The sequence below is a fragment of the Diplotaxodon limnothrissa genome, linkage group LG13 (genome assembly GCF_057381915.1).
Source record: "Diplotaxodon limnothrissa isolate DT_005_m linkage group LG13, D_limnothrissa_male_GT1.1, whole genome shotgun sequence".
Lineage (NCBI taxonomy): Eukaryota > Metazoa > Chordata > Actinopteri > Cichliformes > Cichlidae > Diplotaxodon > Diplotaxodon limnothrissa.
The window spans coordinates 23,649,848-23,670,520 of record NC_140608.1 but is presented as its reverse complement, the minus strand read 5'-3'; the positions used below and the strand labels follow the sequence as shown (position 1 = coordinate 23,670,520).

At 41.0% G+C, this 20,673-nt stretch overlaps 2 protein-coding genes across 2 annotated transcripts; one reads left to right on the top strand and one right to left on the bottom strand.

The window, feature by feature from the left end:
- Positions 1-4,878: 4,878 nt before the first annotated feature.
- On the bottom strand, positions 4,879-6,331 carry LOC146620331 (uncharacterized). The gene is made up of 4 exons (XM_085369551.1): positions 6,156-6,331; positions 5,859-5,966; positions 5,533-5,740; positions 4,879-5,343 (listed from the first exon to the last, which is right to left on the bottom strand). Exons 1-4 carry the CDS (start codon positions 6,329-6,331, stop codon positions 4,879-4,881), a joined length of 957 nt encoding a protein of 318 aa, XP_085225677.1.
- A 12,157-nt stretch (positions 6,332-18,488) lies between these two features.
- On the top strand, positions 18,489-20,308 carry LOC146620330 (uncharacterized). Its single transcript, XM_085369087.1, has 3 exons — positions 18,489-19,086; positions 19,333-19,801; positions 19,849-20,308. Exons 1-3 carry the CDS (start codon positions 18,489-18,491, stop codon positions 20,306-20,308), a joined length of 1,527 nt encoding a protein of 508 aa, XP_085225213.1.
- Positions 20,309-20,673: the final 365 nt, after the last annotated feature.

Sequence of the window (20,673 nt, the reverse complement as noted above, 5' to 3'; positions counted from 1 at the left end):
TACCACCAATTATATGGGACATGTGCTGGATAGAGCTGGTCCAACTCCATAAAGTTCAGACATTTAAGGTGACAGGGTGGCTGTGGCTACAATGTAGCTTGCCATCACCAGTGTGTGAATGTGTGTGTGAATGGGTGGATGACTGGATATGTAAAGCGCTTTGGGGTCCTTAGGGACTAGTAAAACGCTATATAAATACAGGCCATTTACCATTTAAGGCCTACACTGAGCTGCACCAGGTTGTTTAGGATCAGTAATACAGGCTGTCATGTCTTTTACTGGGCACACAAAAATAAAGGAAAATGAGAAATACGTTGAAGCTTTAGCATTTGCAACAAATTGGAGCTGCAGTGGCTGAAAGAATGGAAAGAGGATAAGAGTTTTCGTTTTATTCCCCTTTGTAGTCATCTGCAATCAGTTTAAACAAAGAGGATGACGATAAACTCTGTGACAAAGGATGATGTTGATCTGTATAGGCTGTGAGACTAGGACATTGTTGTGTCGCCAGCTTTTTCAAAGTCACAGGCAAACATTCATGCTTGTGAGAAAAAAAAAAATACAGTGAAAGGCAAATCTTTCTGGAAATTGCCAGATCTCCATATCTCCTATTTTTCTTTATCAAGTCTATTTTTTTCTGCATCTGTGACAGATTTCTAACTTGCTGGTACAGCAGGGTTGCAAACTGTCACGCTTCTGGCACGTGACACACACTTTCACCTTCAGTCCCACGCGCTCATGCTGCCCAAACAGATCTCCCGCCAAATAAAAGGAGCTTCAAAGCCCTTCCTTTATGAAACAAACAGTTATGCTAAATTATTTGTTTTTCAAACATAGAATTCATTAGAATGATTAGACCTTTCTTTGACTGGTCCATGACAGCTGGGATAGGCTCCAGCCATCCTGATACCCTGACAATAAATATCTCATAAATATCCAAAGGACACAGTTTAGATGCTTAGGGGCCAGAGGTACAGAAACAAGCAAGCACATCTGTCTCTGAGCTTAATATTGAGGATCTCCAACGATAAAGTCACTCTAGGAGTTGAAAATTGTATATAATATCTCTCCAAATCACAAGAAAAATTGCCTCAAGGCACTTTACATGTATGTTGTAAGGTAAAGACCCTACAATAATACAGAGGAAACCCCGACAATTACATGACCCCCATGAGCAAACACTTGGCAACAGTGGGAAGAAAAAACTCCCTTTTAACAGGAAGTAACCTCTGGCAGAACCAGACTCAGGGAAGGGCAGCTTCTACCGCGAATGATTAGAGGTGAGGTAGACAGCACGAGTGAGGCATTCTGGAAGAAAGCCAGAGATTAAGAGACGGTGGTCCAAAATCTAATGATTCTTTTTTGGATTTGTAATTCCATCAATATTGGCAAGAGCCACACACCACAGGCTGAAATGTAGCATCAAACCATGAAAGAGATTCCACTGTGTTTTAGAGCTGTAGACCCTTACTGTTTTACTTTTATGTGCTTTTGTGACAGACCTTTAGCAACAAAGTGCCAATTTGAAACGGATTCTTTCTTAAGTTATCTGTTCTGTGTAAATACAAGGCTGGTTAATGCCTGAAAAAGCAACCAATGGAGAACTATTGCTCAAAATCACATACAATTACAAGAAAGACCGTTTTACTGAAAGCTCAAGCCAGTTTACCCAAATTATTAAACTATCCACTCTCTCAATTAAAAGGAAAGAAAGATTTGACATGAAAATGGGCAGTTCTACTACTTTCAGCAGCTTAAATCCTTGGATTGCCTACATCTCAAACCTATATTCTGTTACATGCCAATTTTTCTAAGAATAGAAAAGTTGGAAATCCAGTCAGAGATGGCAGAGAGTGGATGGTGGAGTAGAGACTTTATGCCTTGTAAACTAGTTTGTTGTGAGGGAGGTGTAAGCTGTCCAAGTTGTTAAGCAGCTTTATCCAATTTCACAGCTCACCTCAACATTTGAAATTCCACTCAGGCCTCTGTTTGTCTCATGTCTTGTTGGGGCTGTGGATAGTAATGGAGGTTTAAACGAACCTCAATGCTTTGCTGCCAAGTGATTCTCTGCTTTTTCGGCAGATTCCCAGTAGCCCCGTGTTATCCTAATGCCTTCCCACAAAGCCTGAGAATGACAGCAGGAGAGGGAGGAATTTAGCTGTTGTGTTTATGGCCCTGTCATGAATGCAACTGTAACTGGCTAGCTGTTTAGTTGCTAAAAAGGTGGAAAACAATATAGTATGTTAGCCACCTTGCTAACTATAGTTTCCTAGTGTTGAAACTGACCAATGGAAGCCCTGTCACCTCACACCACACAAAAGATTGAAATAAAAAAGTAGAAAAGCTTTTGTATCATTATTTTTGGAGTGATAGCTGTAAACACATACTTTGAAAATTAGTAAAAAAAAAAAGTAACTAGTTTTATGTTAACTGATAAGTATATATTAAACATTTTCGGGCCACTTCATACACTGTCCAAAATAAACCCCCCAACATATCATATTGTTTTAAAAGTGCTTTAATCTTTTATTGTGCCACAACAACTAGGTCAGGGGTCGGCAACTTGCGGCTCCGGAGCCGCATGCGGCTCTTTAGTCCTTATAGTGCGGCTCCGCGTGGTTTGGGAAAATAAATTAGAAGTATTTAGCTGAAGTGTATTTTATTTATGTTAGTTCTTTTTTAACTTGTAGTTCTAAATTGTAAGATTATTGTAATATTGAAATATAAAAATAAAATTATATTCTATTATTTTTTCATCACTCAAAATAAGCGTCACACTCGCGGAAGCCAAAACGCCATGCATTTATCAAGACTTTCAACCCCAGGTAGGCCAATTATGGATCTTCGGATCGACATTATGTCAGCAGCTGTTCTCCACCGTGAACTATGTTAAAAACAAACACCGCTCACGCCTCACAGATGACAGCTTACAGTCCTGCGTAAAGATGAAAGTGACTTTGTACAGCCCCGATTTGCAGACGCTGTGCGCAGAGGTTCAGGAGCAGAAGTCCTATTGTAAACATACCACGGCAGACCCGACGATGTTTGCACGAACATGCTTTTCATCATTTCTTTATCGACCACTTTTCACACATGGCTGTACACATACAGCCGGCTGTAGCTTTTCAGCTCACAGCCCGACAACACAACAGCATAGATCGCACAGACGTTAAGGCGCGAGGCGTGATTGCGGGTCCCGCTCAGGTGCGTCCGCCTTCCCTGCAGCTGCGCTGCAGACCACGCCCCGCCACACACATTAACCAGGTAAAATACATATTTAGGCAGAATTTTGCAAATATCTATTTTTCATCTTTTAGCAGCATAGTGCTTGTTTTCCAATTATTTTTTAAAAGTCAGGTCAAGGCTCCAAAAGCCCAAAGGTGATATAAGGTTGGTGGCTCACAACAGTTTTTGTTTGCTACATGGATCATTTTAGTTCAGCTGGGTGTCTTTCCTTTTGTTATATTTCTTTAAGAGTTCAAAATGTGTTAATTACATAAATAAAATGTAATTTTCTCTGTAGCACTTCATGGATTTCATAAGCAACACACTTTAGTTGTTCACACAAAGAATAAAGGTAAAAAACAATATATACAGTGTTATCTTCGTTTTAGATGTCAAAAAGTATTTGCGGCTCCCAGTGTTTTCTTTTGCGTGGAAACCGGGTCCAAATGGCTCTTTGGGTGTTAAAGGTTGCTGACCCCTGAACTAGGTGTTAGAAAATCATATGTTTTACCCATCCTAACTCCCAGTTTATAGAAGCAGTGCGTCACTGGTATTACACAGAGCCATCGATCACCTAAAAATTGGTGTCTTTTCTTTATTGCAATCGGAATGCTGTTTACAATTGGCACACACACCTTATTGGGTACCACTTTACAATAAGGCTCCCCTTATAGATGCTAATAAATAGTTTATAGCTATATTATTAATTAATCTGTAAATGCTTTATAAACCATTATTAATGGTTTATTATGCATTAGTTAAGGGTGAGAAAGAGGAAAAAAACTGACCGGTTTCTTGCCAAATAGTGAGCCAAATGTGTTCACCTATATATTTCATCTAGAGTTGCTATATTAAACATTTCAGACTAAGTTACTATCCTGTAAGCACAATCAGCATTTGTAAACATATTTTTTATCATATAAAATTGTACTTCAGAAATGCATTATAAATATCCACAACTATCAATCGGAGCTTTGTTGTAAAGTGTAAAGCATAAAACCATTTATTAATGAATAATAAATATTTATAAATACCAGATGGGAGCCTTATTGTAAAGTGTAAAGCATAAAACCATTTATTAATGAATAATAAATATTTATAAATGCCAAATGGGAGCCTTATTGTAAAGTGTAAAGTATGACACCATTTATTAATGACTACTAAACATTATAAATGACAAACGATAGCTTTGTCGTAAAGTTTAAAACATGTCAACATTTATTAAGGACTAATAAACATTTATAAATGCCAAATGGGAGCCTTATTGTAAAGTGTAAAGCATGACACCATTTATTAATGACTACTAAACATTATAAATGACAAACGATAGCTTTGTCGTAAAGTTTAAAACATGTCAACATTTATTAAGGACTAATAAACATTTATAAATGCCAAATGGGAGCCTTATTGTAAAGTGTAAAGCATAACACCATTTATTAATCACTAATAAACATTTATAATTGCCAAAAGTGAGTCTTAAATGTATAATGTCACCATTTATAACACTTAGACCTAAATTACAATCAGTGCTTGAAATAACATTTAACTACTGTCAAAAATGGCAATGTATTGTAAGAGTAACACATGTAACATTAAATGTGTTTTTTAAAACACCAAACAGTCACCCATTCCAAAAAAAGTTCATGCCAGACTGGTTCAAACTGGAAATATTTTTTGTATGTCCTTAAATAAGCGTCCCAGTGGTCCATCAGGGTGTCGCAAACCAAGCCAAGATGACCACTCAAGAACCATCAGGTGTTCCTCCAGCAACTTCTCAGTGCGATTTCCTCTTAGTCTACGGACATGTCCTTTGATGGTCATCCAAGCCCTTTCCATATGCTGTGTATGACTGCCAGATTGAGGATCTACAAACCACCTGCTGTGATTTACAGTGTAATGTCTGTACCCTATGTTTGTCAAAACATTCTTGTAGGCTCTCCACTCATCACTGATAATGGCACTACCCAACTTAACATGCTGTCTGATCAGAGGAACAAGGTGGCGCCTTGATCGTTTTTCAACAAGTTTTAACACGAGCCTTCGCCTTTTGTCTTTAATTCCCATCATTCCAAATACCCATTTCTTCCTTTTCCATGCATTTCCAAAGCGTCCACGTGCATACTGAAAACAAAAAGAATAAAATTAAACAGAATTAAAATTAAAAAGAATAAAATTAAATATCTACAAAGAAACATTCAAAAAGATGGTTGCTTCTACTAATTTTTTTTACTTATGGTAAAGGTTTCCATGTTTAGAGGACACATTCAGATCTGCATTGATTCTAACAAACCTGTCTGAGAGTTTACCAACCTTTTGCTGATGACGGAGACAGCTTTCATCTATAACCACAAATTCTCTGTCACCACCAAGACGGTGTCCATTGTTTATTCTGTGTCTTTTAATTGCACGTATACAAACATGTCGAATGTGTCTTGCCATGCTACTTAGTGTTCTGGAGCTGCCAGCCACTTCATCATCGATCATATCTATTTGTCTGAGCCTGAGCCCTTGTGAAAATCTGTGATAGAAATTGAGGCAATTATTACTTACTGAGGCCCTAATTTTATTTCACAAGTCTCGTATTGGTGTTCAATTATGAAAGGTGCATTGCTATTAATGTCTACATCTACATATACCTGTAAATGAACTTCATCCAACTGAAAAGAGATGTTTTTGATTTCTCAAAGAGGGAGCTAGTTCTAATTGTTCTGGAAACTTTCCTATGACTTGCTCTTTTGCAGCACCTGAGAACATATCAATGAGTTAAGTAAAGAAATGGACCCTTAAACAAGAGCATTAATTGAAAAGATAATCACAAAATTAAGTATGAAGAAAATAATAATGAAAAGAGGTTAATGCTCCCTCTTGCATTGATAACCGAAATATTTTGTTATATTTACTACATGCACTACATTATCATGCATTATACATACCACATATATTGGTCTTTCTTCACCACGGAAATCATTTTCATCTTATGGTGACAAACAGGACATCTAAGCTTCTTTTTTAGCAGGTGTTTCTTCTGCAGCCATTTAATGAGCCTTAGTGCCTTATATTTAGTTTGTTTTCCTTCTATTCTGGTGCGCAATCTCATTCCCAAAGACATTCTGGTGGAAAAAAAATGAGTAATTTATTTTATTATCACCTCGAAACACCGTAAAATACTCTATGGGAGTCTAGTGCAAATCGGTTCAGAGTTAAAGAACTTCACATGCTATATAAAACAAGCCCTATAATCAAAAATAGTCCCACGCAAAAAAGAGGATTGTCTCACCTGTTATAATGTATCTCCGACTTTGTTATGTAGATCTAACCCGCTGGATTCACGCTAAAAAAAATATGTTCTGCTGCCAAAGGGAGGGAAAACAAATTTAATTTAAACGCAGAGGAGCTTATACAACCATCCAATCACAGTTAACTTTATTAAGGAAAGCCCCTCCTCTCAGAGCGCGACAGGCAGTGGAGCGCTCTGGAAGGTCAAGCCAAAGGGGCACGAAAAGACACACTGAAGGCGCTCGTTCAAGTTCCTGCGCCATGGATGGAGCAGAAGATAAAAATTTGTGTGCGTCTGCGACTTACACAGTTAGCACACGTTCGAAGAGATACAAAAAGCAGAGACTGGATGATCTAGATTGCACTAAGCCAACGACGTCAGCAGTTAGACATGAAGGTGAGTATAATGCTAGCTAGCTAGCTACCGAGCCATTTGGCTGCTAGCTACAGTGGCTAACTAACATCACATAACATGTGAATAGCTCTATTACTATTGGTTATTCCAAACGATTGATATCACTTAGTTGTATATTTTTAATTTTGTTTATGTGCATCATTAAATTTATATTAAACACCCTGGTAAGGCAGTACACATAAGAATTATTTGCCTTGTTTTAGAAATGTCTGAACCACCACATGTGCACAGCAAATTCAAAAGTGTTAAATTTTTTGGTGTTAATAGTCTCCTTGCAAAAGTAGAGTTAATTTTACTCTAAGCAGAGTCACATTCTTTTAATGTAACTCTGAGGTGTAAAATGATAGTAGTTAAAATCGAGTGTTAAAAATGAGTGTTTCTCTGTCAAATCTGGAGGTGTTACAATGGAAACATTAACTCCTGACCTCTTAACTCTGAACTCCTAGACGGGCTATGACACCAATAGAGTAAATTCACAGACTCCGCCCCCAGCACGGCTCCAATCGAAGCTGAAGTGAAGCCGTTTCAGAACATTTTGCTCTACATATTTGAATTGTTTGCCATGCTTGGTAAGTCATTTTTTCAAAGATTGTTTCAATTATTATTATGAGCTTTTACTTCTGTGGCTCTTTGGAGTTGAGACAAAGCTGTGTGAAAGGCATTAGCCATGTTGCTCGCTGATAGCATAACATTCTGTTTTAGCTAGCTGAAAGGTATTGTTAGCGGGCAAATACCACAGCCTTGAAAAAAGCTTGCATGTGAATTTTCAGTCAAACTTTTGGTCAAACACACCTAAAACAATGTCTAGAATGTGAAATGTTGGTATAATGGTGCTACTTGAAGCCTGAAAACGATCGCCCATAAAAAAAACGAGCAAACAGCAGTAGCTGACGTCCTGACTGGATTCTACGTTAGCATAGATCCCTCCAGAGTTTTGTGCACACGGTTTAGGTAAAAATGAAAAAGGTTGAGGTTTTACATTTAGTTCAGTATTACCTGTTGCCTGTGTCCTTGTCTTTTGGGAAAATACTTTACACAAGTAGTGGCTCAAAGAGGATTCCTTTTTTTTTTTTTTACTGTGCTGCAATTGTTTACTGGATTATTTGTGCCATTAATTAGTGTCAACTAATTTTTATTCAATCTCCGCACAGGATATGCTTGTGAAGATGGAATATGGGGGAGAGCAGAAGTGCGTTGAAGTTCCACAAAGGGATGAATGAAGGACATGCATATTGTATGCATATTTATTCTGAACTGTGCACCACAATTTCAAAACATTTTCTGAAAGATGTAACAGTGTACATGTTCTCACTTTCATTAGAATTTTGTTTATCAAAAGGTCTGACATGGTAAATGCAAATAACAGCCGCAAGTTGCCGACCCCTGACCTAGTTGTTGTGGCACAATAAAAGATTAAAGCACTTTTAAAACAATATGATATGTTGGGGGGTTTATTTTGGACAATGTATGAAGTGGCCCGAAAATGTTTAATATATACTTGTATGAAATAAGTGATGAGAATGCTGTTATTTGCATTTACCATGTCAGACCTTTTGATAAACAAAATTCTAATGAAAGTGAGAACATGTATACTGTTACATCTTTCAGAAAATGTTTTGAAATTGTGGTGCACAGTTCAGAATAAATGTTTTTCAAAAACCATTGCATCTTTTTAGTAAATGTTTATTTCCAAAAGAAATTTCTAGAAGTTCAGAACAGTAAAATTCCTGCTTTTTAGAATGAATTAGAAGATAACTCTTACGTAGTTAAACTAAAATACTCTTTGAGAGTAGAGCTGGGCGATATGAGATTTTTTCATATCACGATATGTTTTTTTCATTTCAGGCGATAACGATATCTATCACGATATAAGCCAAATAACTATATTCGTAAGATTTAAATGTGCCGTTGCTCACAAGTAAAATGTGAAATAATCAGCAGCTTGTTTTTATTTAAATATTTATTTCCCATAATAAGTTCAACAGGGTAGATGTACTTAAGGAACATGAGACTTTTTCAGATAAATAAAGGCAAATATTGCAAACTACACAAAAGGCAGCCGCTAAAGCGTTTAAGTTTCAAAATAGAACAAACAAAACAGACTAAATTGTCAATTCCACTTAGAAACAAAATATTAATTCTAAAAATAAATCTTAGTTTGTTTTACAGAAGAACAGACAAAACTGACTAACTTTTGTCAATATCAAATAAACTGAGAACTAAAAGGAAATTCTCAATCTCTCCTTGTTGTATAGCTGAGCTTTTCAAACAGTTTTAACAGTTACTTTAGTCTGACAAAAGCCGAATGACGAATTAGCGCTTCCAGTCAGAGACTGAGGCTACGTCCACACGTACACGGGTATTTTTGAAAACGGAGATTTTCCGTTTTCGTTTTAAAAAATAATCCCGTCCACACATAAAGGCAGAAATGAAGGAAAACGCTGCTATGAACATGCCAAAGCAGCAGGTGGCGCTAGATTCCTAACCGTGCAGAAATGTTGGCCAATCAGAAGTCTAGAAGCCTCGGTGGGAAAAAGTAAACAAAGCTGCGGCATAGAAGCAGAACCGAGTCGTCTGTGTGGAGGGACAGTAACTGTGTGTATATGTAAGCATTTAAACACTGCAGAGAGTAGAATTAACAGTATTGTAGAAATTCATTTCACCGAAACAATAACGTGGCGCACAGTGTGACGCATGCACCAGTTTATTGTATTTCCAGACTTGCTTTCGGCACAATTTACAGTGCACGCTACTCTGTTTTTTGTCAGACTTGAAATAGCCGAAATACCTTCACACTACGGAACTTCTTTGGCTCTTCTGTTCGACAATCTCTCCGGCATTGGAACCATCATCTGTTTTCTCTTCGGTCACGCTCGGTTGATTTTTCTAGTCGGCACACTCATTTCCTCCATTACGCGCTGGCTCCATTACCCGCTGGCTGCTTCCCAAACAAACACACGTGCGGCTTGGCACTTGTGCTGTACGTAACAAGTCACGCGACGTGACGCTGCGGCTGTGATTGGTTCGGCTCTGCGCTACCTAATTTGGATTGGCTGACCTTTTTTTTTTTTTTTTAAGAGGACAAGAGCGGCGAGGTCTATCGCGATAGCTTAATTTCTCTATCGAGTAAAAGTTATATCGCGATACATATCGTTATCGTTCTATCGCCCAGCTCTATTTGAGAGTTAATATATAAACTCTTAACACCAAGTGTTAAATTATCAACTCCAGACAGATTTGGTGTTTAACACTAAATCAGAGTTAGCGTACCAACTCTCCAAAAAGAGTTAAATTAACACTCTCTGGTGTGGACCCATATAGACACTTTAATAGTGTTGAAATCAAATCCGACAGTGTTAATTTGGACATGCTGGATTTGCTGTGTGTATATAACATAATTTTTACAAAGTGGCTTTTTATAAATTCAAGTTGTAACTGTTTTTAATCAATATTTTATTTGAGTTTCCCAAGTTTAGATTATAAATTATTTTAGTATTGTAATTTAATAATTGTTTGTTCTTTAGATTCTTCTTCTAATCCTGCCCCTACTGCAACTGCCCTTCTTAACAAGGAGCGAGAGAAACTGACTTTTCTTAAGCAGAAACTGGAGCGCGACACCCTGATGGACCACTGGGACGCTTATTTAAGGACATACAAAAAATATTTCCAGTTTGAACCAGTCTGGCATGAACTTTTTTTGGAGTGGGTGACTGTTTGGTGTTTTAAAAAACACATTTAATGTTACATGTGTTACTCTTACAATACATTTTTGACAGTAGTTAAATGTTATTTCAAGCACTGATTGTAATTTAGGTCTAAGTGTTATAAATGGTGACATTATACATTTAAGACTCACTTTTGGCAATTATAAATGTTTATTAGTGATTAATAAATGGTGTTATGCTTTACACTTTACAATAAGGCTCCGATTGATAGTTGTGGATATTTATAATGCATTTCTGAAGTACAATTTTATATGATAAAAAATATGTTTACAAATGCTGATTGTGCTTACAGGATAGTAACTTAGTCTGAAATGTTTAATATAGCAACTCTAGATGAAATATATAGGTGAACACATTTGGCTCACTATTTGGCAAGAAACCGGTCAGTTTTTTTCCTCTTTCTCACCCTTAACTAATGCATAATAAACCATTAATAATGGTTTATAAAGCATTTACAGATTAATTAATAATATAGCTATAAACTATTTATTAGCATCTATAAGGGGAGCCTTATTGTAAAGTGGTACCCAATAAGGTGTGTGTGCCAATTGTAAACAGCATTCCGATTGCAATAAAGAAAAGACACCAATTTTTAGGTGATCGATGGCTCTGTGTAATACCAGTGACGCACTGCTTCTATAAACTGGGAGTTAGGATGGGTAAAACATATGATTTTCTAACACCTAGTTCAGGGATCAGCAACCTTTAACACCCAAAGAGCCATTTGGACCCGGTTTCCACGCAAAAGAAAACACTGGGAGCCGCAAATACTTTTTGACATCTAAAACGAAGATAACACTGTATATATTGTTTTTTACCTTTATTCTTTGTGTGAACAACTAAAGTGTGTTGCTTATGAAATCCATGAAGTGCTACAGAGAAAATTACATTTTATTTATGTAATTAACACATTTTGAACTCTTAAAGAAATATAACAAAAGGAAAGACACCCAGCTGAACTAAAATGATCCATGTAGCAAACAAAAACTGTTGTGAGCCGCCACCCTTATATCACCTTTGGGCTTTTGGAGCCTTGACCTGACTTTTAAAAAATAATTGGAAAACAAGCACTATGCTGCTAAAAGATGAAAAATAGATATTTGCAAAATTCTGCCTAAATATGTATTTTACCTGGTTAATGTGTGTGGCGGGGCGTGGTCTGCAGCGCAGCTGCAGGGAAGGCGGACGCACCTGAGCGGGACCCGCAATCACGCCTCGCGCCTTAACGTCTGTGCGATCTATGCTGTTGTGTTGTCGGGCTGTGAGCTGAAAAGCTACAGCCGGCTGTATGTGTACAGCCATGTGTGAAAAGTGGTCGATAAAGAAATGATGAAAAGCATGTTCGTGCAAACATCGTCGGGTCTGCCGTGGTATGTTTACAATAGGACTTCTGCTCCTGAACCTCTGCGCACAGCGTCTGCAAATCGGGGCTGTACAAAGTCACTTTCATCTTTACGCAGGACTGTAAGCTGTCATCTGTGAGGCGTGAGCGGTGTTTGTTTTTAACATAGTTCACGGTGGAGAACAGCTGCTGACATAATGTCGATCCGAAGATCCATAATTGGCCTACCTGGGGTTGAAAGTCTTGATAAATGCATGGCGTTTTGGCTTCCGCGAGTGTGACGCTTATTTTGAGTGATGAAAAAATAATAGAATATAATTTTATTTTTATATTTCAATATTACAATAATCTTACAATTTAGAACTACAAGTTAAAAAAGAACTAACATAAATAAAATACACTTCAGCTAAATACTTCTAATTTATTTTCCCAAACCACGCGGAGCCGCACTATAAGGACTAAAGAGCCGCATGCGGCTCCGGAGCCGCAAGTTGCCGACCCCTGACCTAGTTGTTGTGGCACAATAAAAGATTAAAGCACTTTTAAAACAATATGATATGTTGGGGGGTTTATTTTGGACAATGTATGAAGTGGCCCGAAAATGTTTAATATATACTTATCAGTTAACATAAAACTAGTTACATTTTTTTTTACTAATTTTCAAAGTATGTGTTTACAGCTATCACTCCAAAAATAATGATACAAAAGCTTTTCTACTTTTTTATTTCAATCTTTTGTGTGGTGTGAGGTGACAGGGCTTCCATTGGTCAGTTCCAACACTAGGAAACTATAGTTAGCAAGGTGGCTAACATACTATATTGTTTTCCACCTTTTTAGCAACTAAACAGCTAGCCAGTTACAGTTGCATTCATGACAGGGCCATAAACACAACATAACATGACAAAAGCATTTCTCTTGAGCATTAAGTAAGAATTCATACCCAAGCCTAACTCTAATTTAGCTATTGCTTTTGGTCTGCACTCTAAATTCTGTTGGATACCAATAGGTATCTTGAAGCCTCCACTTGCATGAGGCAGATGTAACTGCAACACTCTGAAAGGTGATACCAATACCAAATGCTCTCCACTACCGGATATAATACAAAATGCTATAGAAAACCTAAAAACCTGTTTGGTAGCTCAATTTATGTTCACATCTTATCAAAGACATCCAAATGGCACAACACTGGTAACCCCCAACCCCCCCAAAACACTGCAGAAATCCCATAGGTGAAGTGTTATCCAGTGTTTTACAGGTATGCAAACAAACCAGGGGAAGCAGGTGAAGACAGAACCCAGATTTTTACTAGACAATGAGACAACAAGACAACTGATGCACAGTGAAGTGCGGCTATAAATCCTGAGGGAGTTGATTAGGAAGTGCATGCATTGGAGCAGAGAGGCAGGTCAGGTGATAAACTAGCAGGAAACAGGGCAACTGGGAGCTTTTTTCATGTGGAAAACGAGACAAGTTGAAATGAATGACACGAACAAAAACTGAGACACCAAAGCTGTTGTTTCTCTATCAAAACTCATGCAGGTACAAAGAGATTCAGATGGTTCTTTGTCGTCAGCTGCTGCACCCCTATTAATCAAGTCCAGGCAACTGTTTCGGAGCAGATTGTTCAGGGAGTTGCCAGTTTTTCCACTATCATGGATGTTCATGATTTGAGAAGTAATCAGTCTTTCTGTTTGACGTGCTCTGTATCCCAATGCCACTTTCAAAGTGAAGTTATCCGATTTCACAGACAAGTTACCATACTTGACAGCGCCAATAAACACTGTATTTTGCAATATTGTAGTTGCTGTACTCTGTGACCTGAAGATATATTTGCAGAGAGATATATAATAAGTTGCCCTGGGTCTACCCCAAATTTTATTAGTGAAGCTCCTCACAGCTCTCAGTGAGTCTTCATTTCAAACATGTTTAGATTTATGCCAACAGCTTCCTGTTTGTCTAAGTAATTCATGTTTAATTGATGCTGACAACCCAAAACATTTATTAATCATCATTCAGAAAAGAAGAACAAATACGATACCTTCTGTGTACAAACAGCCAAACTTTGTTCAGTTATTTTCAGATTTCTCAGATTTCTTGACCTACTTAAAAAAAAAAAGATGCAAGAGGGAGAAATAATATAATTGGCTGCATAAAAGTGGGTCACCGATTGAGCTTTGAAGAGTCATTTTATGGTGTTTTTGAGTCGTGGCGTGCCTTTAACGTGAACTTTCCCGATGTTCTCCCGCTCAATCTTTGGCTTTGATTAGGCCTTGTTTTTAAAAGGAGTAAGCGTTTAGTGCATTTCATGGTGCTGAAGAAAGAAGAAGTGGACTCCCAGCAGGAGGGATGCGTGTTACCAGAGGAACATTGCGAGGATATGGTGTTACTCTCTTCAATGTGGGGAAACTCATTAGTCGCATAATTTGCCAACATGTACAGATGAAAAAATTATGCAGTGCTGCGGTAGTCTAAACTAAATCTGTCCTCTCCTCCCACAGGAAGGATTTGTCTGCTAACAGCTGCACCAGTTAGATGAGGCTGAGAGACATTTGACTCGGCACCATTTGTCGCCTGCTCATGATATTCCCCTTCCCTTCTAATGACTAGTCTTTTGTCATCTCTCTGGTCATGTAAGCTGTTATATATGGTCTTTTGCATTTATAACACCACTGCAGCTAAATCTGACTGTGGTTCTTCTTCTTCTTCTTCTTCTTTTTTGTGGCGTTACAGAAAAAACAGCTGCTGTGTCCTGCGGCAGAGTTTGTACTGAGAGATTATACAGTGCACCTCTCTGGCACTTGACAGGGCTTTGTAGTCTCCCACACATTTCTGGATAATATGGCAGACTTGCTAATCTGACATGGTGTACACCCCTGTCACCTGATCACTGGCAGAATCCTGATATTAAAAAGACAGCATCCCAATGTGAGCGAGACAGACGGTGAAAGAGAGACACAATGCATTTGAGGAGGGAAGAAAAAAAATGGAATGAATTCCCAGACAGATGGTGCATGCATGATAGATGAGCAATACAAGGCAATACATTTTACACTTGGTGCAGGCTTAAACAGACTTAAATCTGCCCATTGCAATGAACTGATAACGTGAGTAACAAGCTCTTATAAACTTCACATACAGTAAATAACAGACTCCTCAAAATGCAGCAATATTCTACTTATAGGTTCCAGGCTCGAGGAGAATATGTGTGTAGATAGGAGCAGTACGCGACATTTATTTTTGATTTGTTTTGACAAACACTGAAACAGTACAATCTCCTATAGAAGACAATCATATGTCTGATTATGTGCTGAAAATTCACAGTAGAGATGTTTTTTTTCCTCAGACATACTTTTGTGTTACATTCAATACATCTTCAATCTCTTCTCATTCATCGTTAAAAAAAACTAAAGTCTGGGAGGTCGAGACCTACTACAGCCGGGAGGAACACCGCTTTCCCGGCACATCGTGCCTCGACCTCCCGGTCGGCTTCGAGCTGGCGGCTTCCGAAGAATGAGGCTAAAACCTTTGCGAGATCTCGCAAAACTTTTGCGAGATCCCGAGTTTGTTTTGCGAAATCTCACAAAAGTCCGTCTTAATTTTTTTCTTCTCCCATGTCCCCTGCGGGGCTCCGTACTGTTCCACTTGAACAACGTATTGTTGTTGCAGTTAGCAATTAGCCTATAGCTTATCGTTCACTCAAAAGGCGCGATGGGTGCTTTGACTTAAGAAAATTTTCGACTTACAAAAGACCCTCAGGAACGAATTAATTTCGTAAGTCGGGGTTCCACTGTATTTGGAGAAAAAATCCATTCATTCCCCGATATTGTTTTTTTCCTTTCAGACACATGAAACATCAGGAGATTTTCCTTACTAGTTATGTGACCTTACTAAGAAACTATTACAATGCAGTTTAAAAATAATTTTGTTACATTGTCACAAGTTGTGGATTACTCGTTTACGCTCTGCCACACTCTGTTGTTGTGTTTGAGGTGTTCCAAGTACATTGCTAACAGGAAAGCTGCAGTGTGTCCTGGGGTGGACAAACTATGGAACATAAACACTCGAATCATTGTTTCTCCCATTTTGTCTTTACTTGCAATAAAAATAAATAAATTTAAGAGCCTTTTTAAATGCTGATAAGATATCTTGGCATATAGCCGATATATCGGGCTTCATTAGCAATTCTTTGGACCTATAGCCAAAGCTATACTATGTTCTGATTTTGGATTTGGAATTTAATGTATATAAAGGCTAATTCTACTCACTTATACATTATCCTGTTTTGAATGTAGAAAATTGTTTTTTGTTGTAAAATCTAATATTCATGCAACAAAGTATAGTAACTTAGCAGCTAGTGTGAATTTGCTTAGGTAGCAGGTTGTATAAACAGACACTATGGGTTTAGCACAGGTATAAATATCTGCTAATCAGAGTTAACATGAACTGAAATATCATTAAGATAATTTAATGGGTTAACTTAAAGGGTGAATTAATACCTAAATTCGACCTGTCTATAGACCTGTTGATCATACTACAGTGCAAACATGCTTATATCTGCCCTAAATCTGTGCATTTTATTCCTTTAGTCTATAGAGCTGGCTATCTTCTGGAGCCAGTCTTAAGTGGCAATGCATTTCTTTTCAGCTCCAGAAGTTGCTCTCTGTTTCTCTGTCTATACTAACGACTGTGACTATGCTAACTGGCATAATAAGGATGGTGGCTAGGGTTTTAAGGAAGGCCAGAGCAGTCCCTAATGCTATGTCTTAAATTTAACATTGCTATGTCTTGTCTTTATAGTGCCAGAGTTGAGAGGAATACCTTAACTCTAATTCACAACAGCAAAACTATGTTGGTTTACTACACCTGCACATCATTTATAACAATAAAAATATAGGTGTGGTGCTGGTATCCTTAAAAACCAGCACCACAGCCTGAGCTATAATTATCATGGCCATAATTACAGCCGAAATCCCCTCATAATCACTGCTACAGCCACAGCCATGGCTTTCTAACCATACCCACAGCTGTTATAATCGTAGGCAGGGCAACGGCCAGCTGAACACAGAGCAGGAATCTAACTAGTCCCTGCCAGTCATCTTATTCGATTAGCCCTAATGATGCAGACTGAGCTTTATAGCATAGAGAGCCAAAGCAAATGCTATACCCACAGCAGCTGTAGCACCTTCTGGAAATATGGATCAAAGGGAATGCAGAAAGTGTTATCACATAACTCAAAAGTAGTCAGACAAAAAAGCACAATCACCATACACTCTAGTGTTCTGATTCAACTTGCCCCTAATCATGTTCAGAACCCATTCACTGGAACACTATATGCCCTTTTGAATTGAGGTGAAAATGTACAGCATGTCTTTTGAAGCACAAAGTACTGTACTTGATACACTGACACTACATAGCTATAGTAAGCTATTTTGTAAATCTGCCTATGATTACGATTATATGTGTGGTGGGCATTATGCATAATGTGTATAATAATCCATAGGTCAGAGTAAGGGCATGTACTGCTTCATCCTCCTTTAGAATCCATAGTTACAGATTTTTTCCCCTTTTGTATGCTCTTTGGTTCATTAAAAACTGTGAAGTGGTGTACTGAATGCAGAATATTTCTACATCTCAGTAAACAGCTGACACCAAGCCATACACTGTGTATGGAAATGCAGTTAGAGAGCTGTTTCAGAATTCGAACTCAGCAACTAGAGTTAAATATCTGACATCCCAGTACCTTTTTTGGCCCCAACAAATCAAGTTGTACAAAAAATTTGCTGTGTTGTTATTCTGTGCATATTACCACATATTGAAAACTCTAATGTAGACCTTTTTCATCATCCAAGACACAGTGAAAGCAATAGCAGCCAAAACTGTATGTCTCCATTTATGTAAAATGCTCTCAGATTTGCTAACTGACGTGTTCACTTTCTGTTAGCATAAACGCTGTTGTCTAGTAAGCTAAATGAAAAAACAAAGCAGAAGGCTATGCTACTTCCTTTACTGATATGCCTCTGCTCCTAGTCCCTGATTTTTAAATACTTTAGTATCTACACAAGAAATGAACCCATGACTATATAATAATAGGTCCTCAGTTCAGTTTTGCCTTCAGTCTATCACTAATCAGTGATAATTGTCAGGGTCCTGGGTCTGAGCGACCCAGGATCCCTGAGCAGTTATGAATTATATTATTAGTATTATTATATGTATTTTGGTGTTGCTTCCCTTCTCTGTGCTTGTGTGTGTGTATATATATATATGTGTGTGTGGCTGAGCACCTGTTTATAGGCGGCGTCAGGCCTGGAGGGTGTGGTCCTGCAAGGGGACTGGCCACACCCGAAGCCACACACCTGCTGCTGATCAGGCCTCGTCGGGGGAGCTACTTAAGAGAGTCTTGGAGCTCCCACCGACGCGGGATCATTCCATGAGACTCCACGTTAGTCTTCTGCTTAGTTAAAGTCTGAGTGTATGCCTACTGGAATTAAGTGTCTTGACGGCTGCTGTTATGGACAGGGTTTACAGACTCTGTGAGTTATGGTGGGAGAAGCCTGCGGAAGGTTTGCGTCGCGCCGTGGAGAGGCGGCTGCAGGAGACGCTTTTTAAATTTCCCTGGCTGGTTGACGACCTTAATCCTGTCGTCTTGGACTTCTTACTTTCCACCCTCCACCTCCACTCTCCTCCTCAGGCTGCTCACCGGCCCGGACAGCTGGTGGATTCACAGCCTGAGACGCCGGCCCCGACGTCTACACGAAAACGACGTTCGCGCCGCCGGCGTTCCTCACCGCAGCCACATCCACGGACATCTCAAGAGCCGGCTGTGGTGAGTAGTACGGACAATTTTCCATTTCCCTCACCATCTGTGTTTGTGTCTGCAGTGGACGAGCTGACGACGCAGGTAACATCACCTTGGTCAGAGGTCGCTACACCACCCGCTGCTTCACTATCTGCAGCTGTAACTCCGCCACCGTTTCATCTGCCTGCAGCCACCATCCTGATTTCTTTTTCACTGCCAGCTGCAGAGCCCTGCGAGCCGGAGCAGGAGCTCGGAGAGCCGGAGGAGCTCAGCGAGCTGGAGGAGCCCGCACCGCCAGCTGAGGAGCTCAGCGAGCCGGAGGAGCTCAGCGAGTCGGAGGAGCTCAGCAAGCAGGAGGAGCTCAGCGAGCTGGAGGAGCCTGCACCGCCAGCTGAGGAGCTCAGCGAGCTGGAGGAGCCCGCACCGCCAGCTGAGGAGCTCAGCGAGCTGGAGGAGCCCGCACCGCCAGCTGAGGAGCTCGGCGAGCTGGAGGAGCCCGCACCGCCAGCTGAGGAACTCAGCGAGCCGGAACAGCTCAGCGTGCCGGAGGAGCTAGGCGAGCTGGAGGGGCTCAGCGAGCCGGAGGAGCCCGCACCGCCGGCTGAGGAGCTCAGCGAGCTGGTGGAGCTCAGTAAGCCGGAGGGGCCCGCACCGCCAGCTGAGGGGCTCAGCGAGCCGGAGCAGCTCAGCGAGCCGGAGCGGGAGCAGCTCGGCGAGCCGGGGCAGCTCGGCGTGCCGGAGGAGCTCGGCGTGCCGGTGGAGCTAGTCGAGCCGGAGGAGCTCGGCGAGCCTGTGGAGCCCGCGCTGCCACCGGAGGAGCTCGGAGGTCCGGGGAGACCCGCTCGGCCTGAACTGGAGGTCAGCAAGTCTGACGGATCATCACATCTAGCGCGCCCTCCACGCCAGCTACGCCCAGCGCGTCTGCGTCAGCGACCGGCGCGTCATCGACCGGCGTGTCATCGGCCATGTACCATACCTCGCCGTTGTTCACCGGAGCTGCGCCGCCGCCACTGGATTCGGGGCAGGCCGCCGGAGGGGCAGCAGCACCGCCACCGCCACTGGATCCGGGCAGGCCGCCTGGGGAGCAGCGCCGCCGCCGTCGGGCCCGGGGCAGGCCGCCGGAGGAGCAGCAGCGCCGCCACCGCCACTGGATCCCGGGCAGGCCGCCTGGGGAGCAGCGCCGCCGCCGTCGGACCCGGGGCAGGCCACCGGAGGAGCAGCAGCGCCGCCACCGCCACTGGATCCCGGGCAGGCCGCCTGGGGAGCAGCGCCGCCGTTACTGGACCCGGGACTCGCCACCGGAGGGGCAGCTGTGCCGCCGCCACTGGAGCTGTGGCAGGCCCCCGGAACTGTTTTGCTGCTGCTGCCGGACCCGTGGCCGTCCGCCGGAGCGGCAATGTCGCCGCCTTTGGACTCGAGGTAGGCCCCCTGAACTCTTTTGTTATGTTGATGGGCCGCCTGGGACTGTTTTGTGGCGTTTTTTCTTTTTGTTGCTCCGCTGCTGGATGCGCGGTCGGACTCTGGGACTGTGACCTTGGGGGGGTTGTTTTCTTTGGTTGTTTTTGCTTGTTTTGGTTCTGGCCCTCCGTCCTGGTTCCCCCCCGCCGCCCGCCCTGGGTTGGTTGTGCTGTTTTGGTTTTGGGGTCGTCGGGAGCCGACCCTTAGAGGGGGGGTACTGTCAGGGTCCTGGGTCTGAGCGACCCAGGATCCCTGAGCAGTTATGAATTATATTATTAGTATTATTATATGTATTTTGGTGTTGCTTCCCTTCTCTGTGCTTGTGTGTGTGTATATATATATATATATATATATATGTGTGTGTGTGTGTGGCTGAGCACCTGTTTATAGGCGGCGTCAGGCCTGGAGGGTGTGGTCCTGCAAGGGGACTGGCCACACC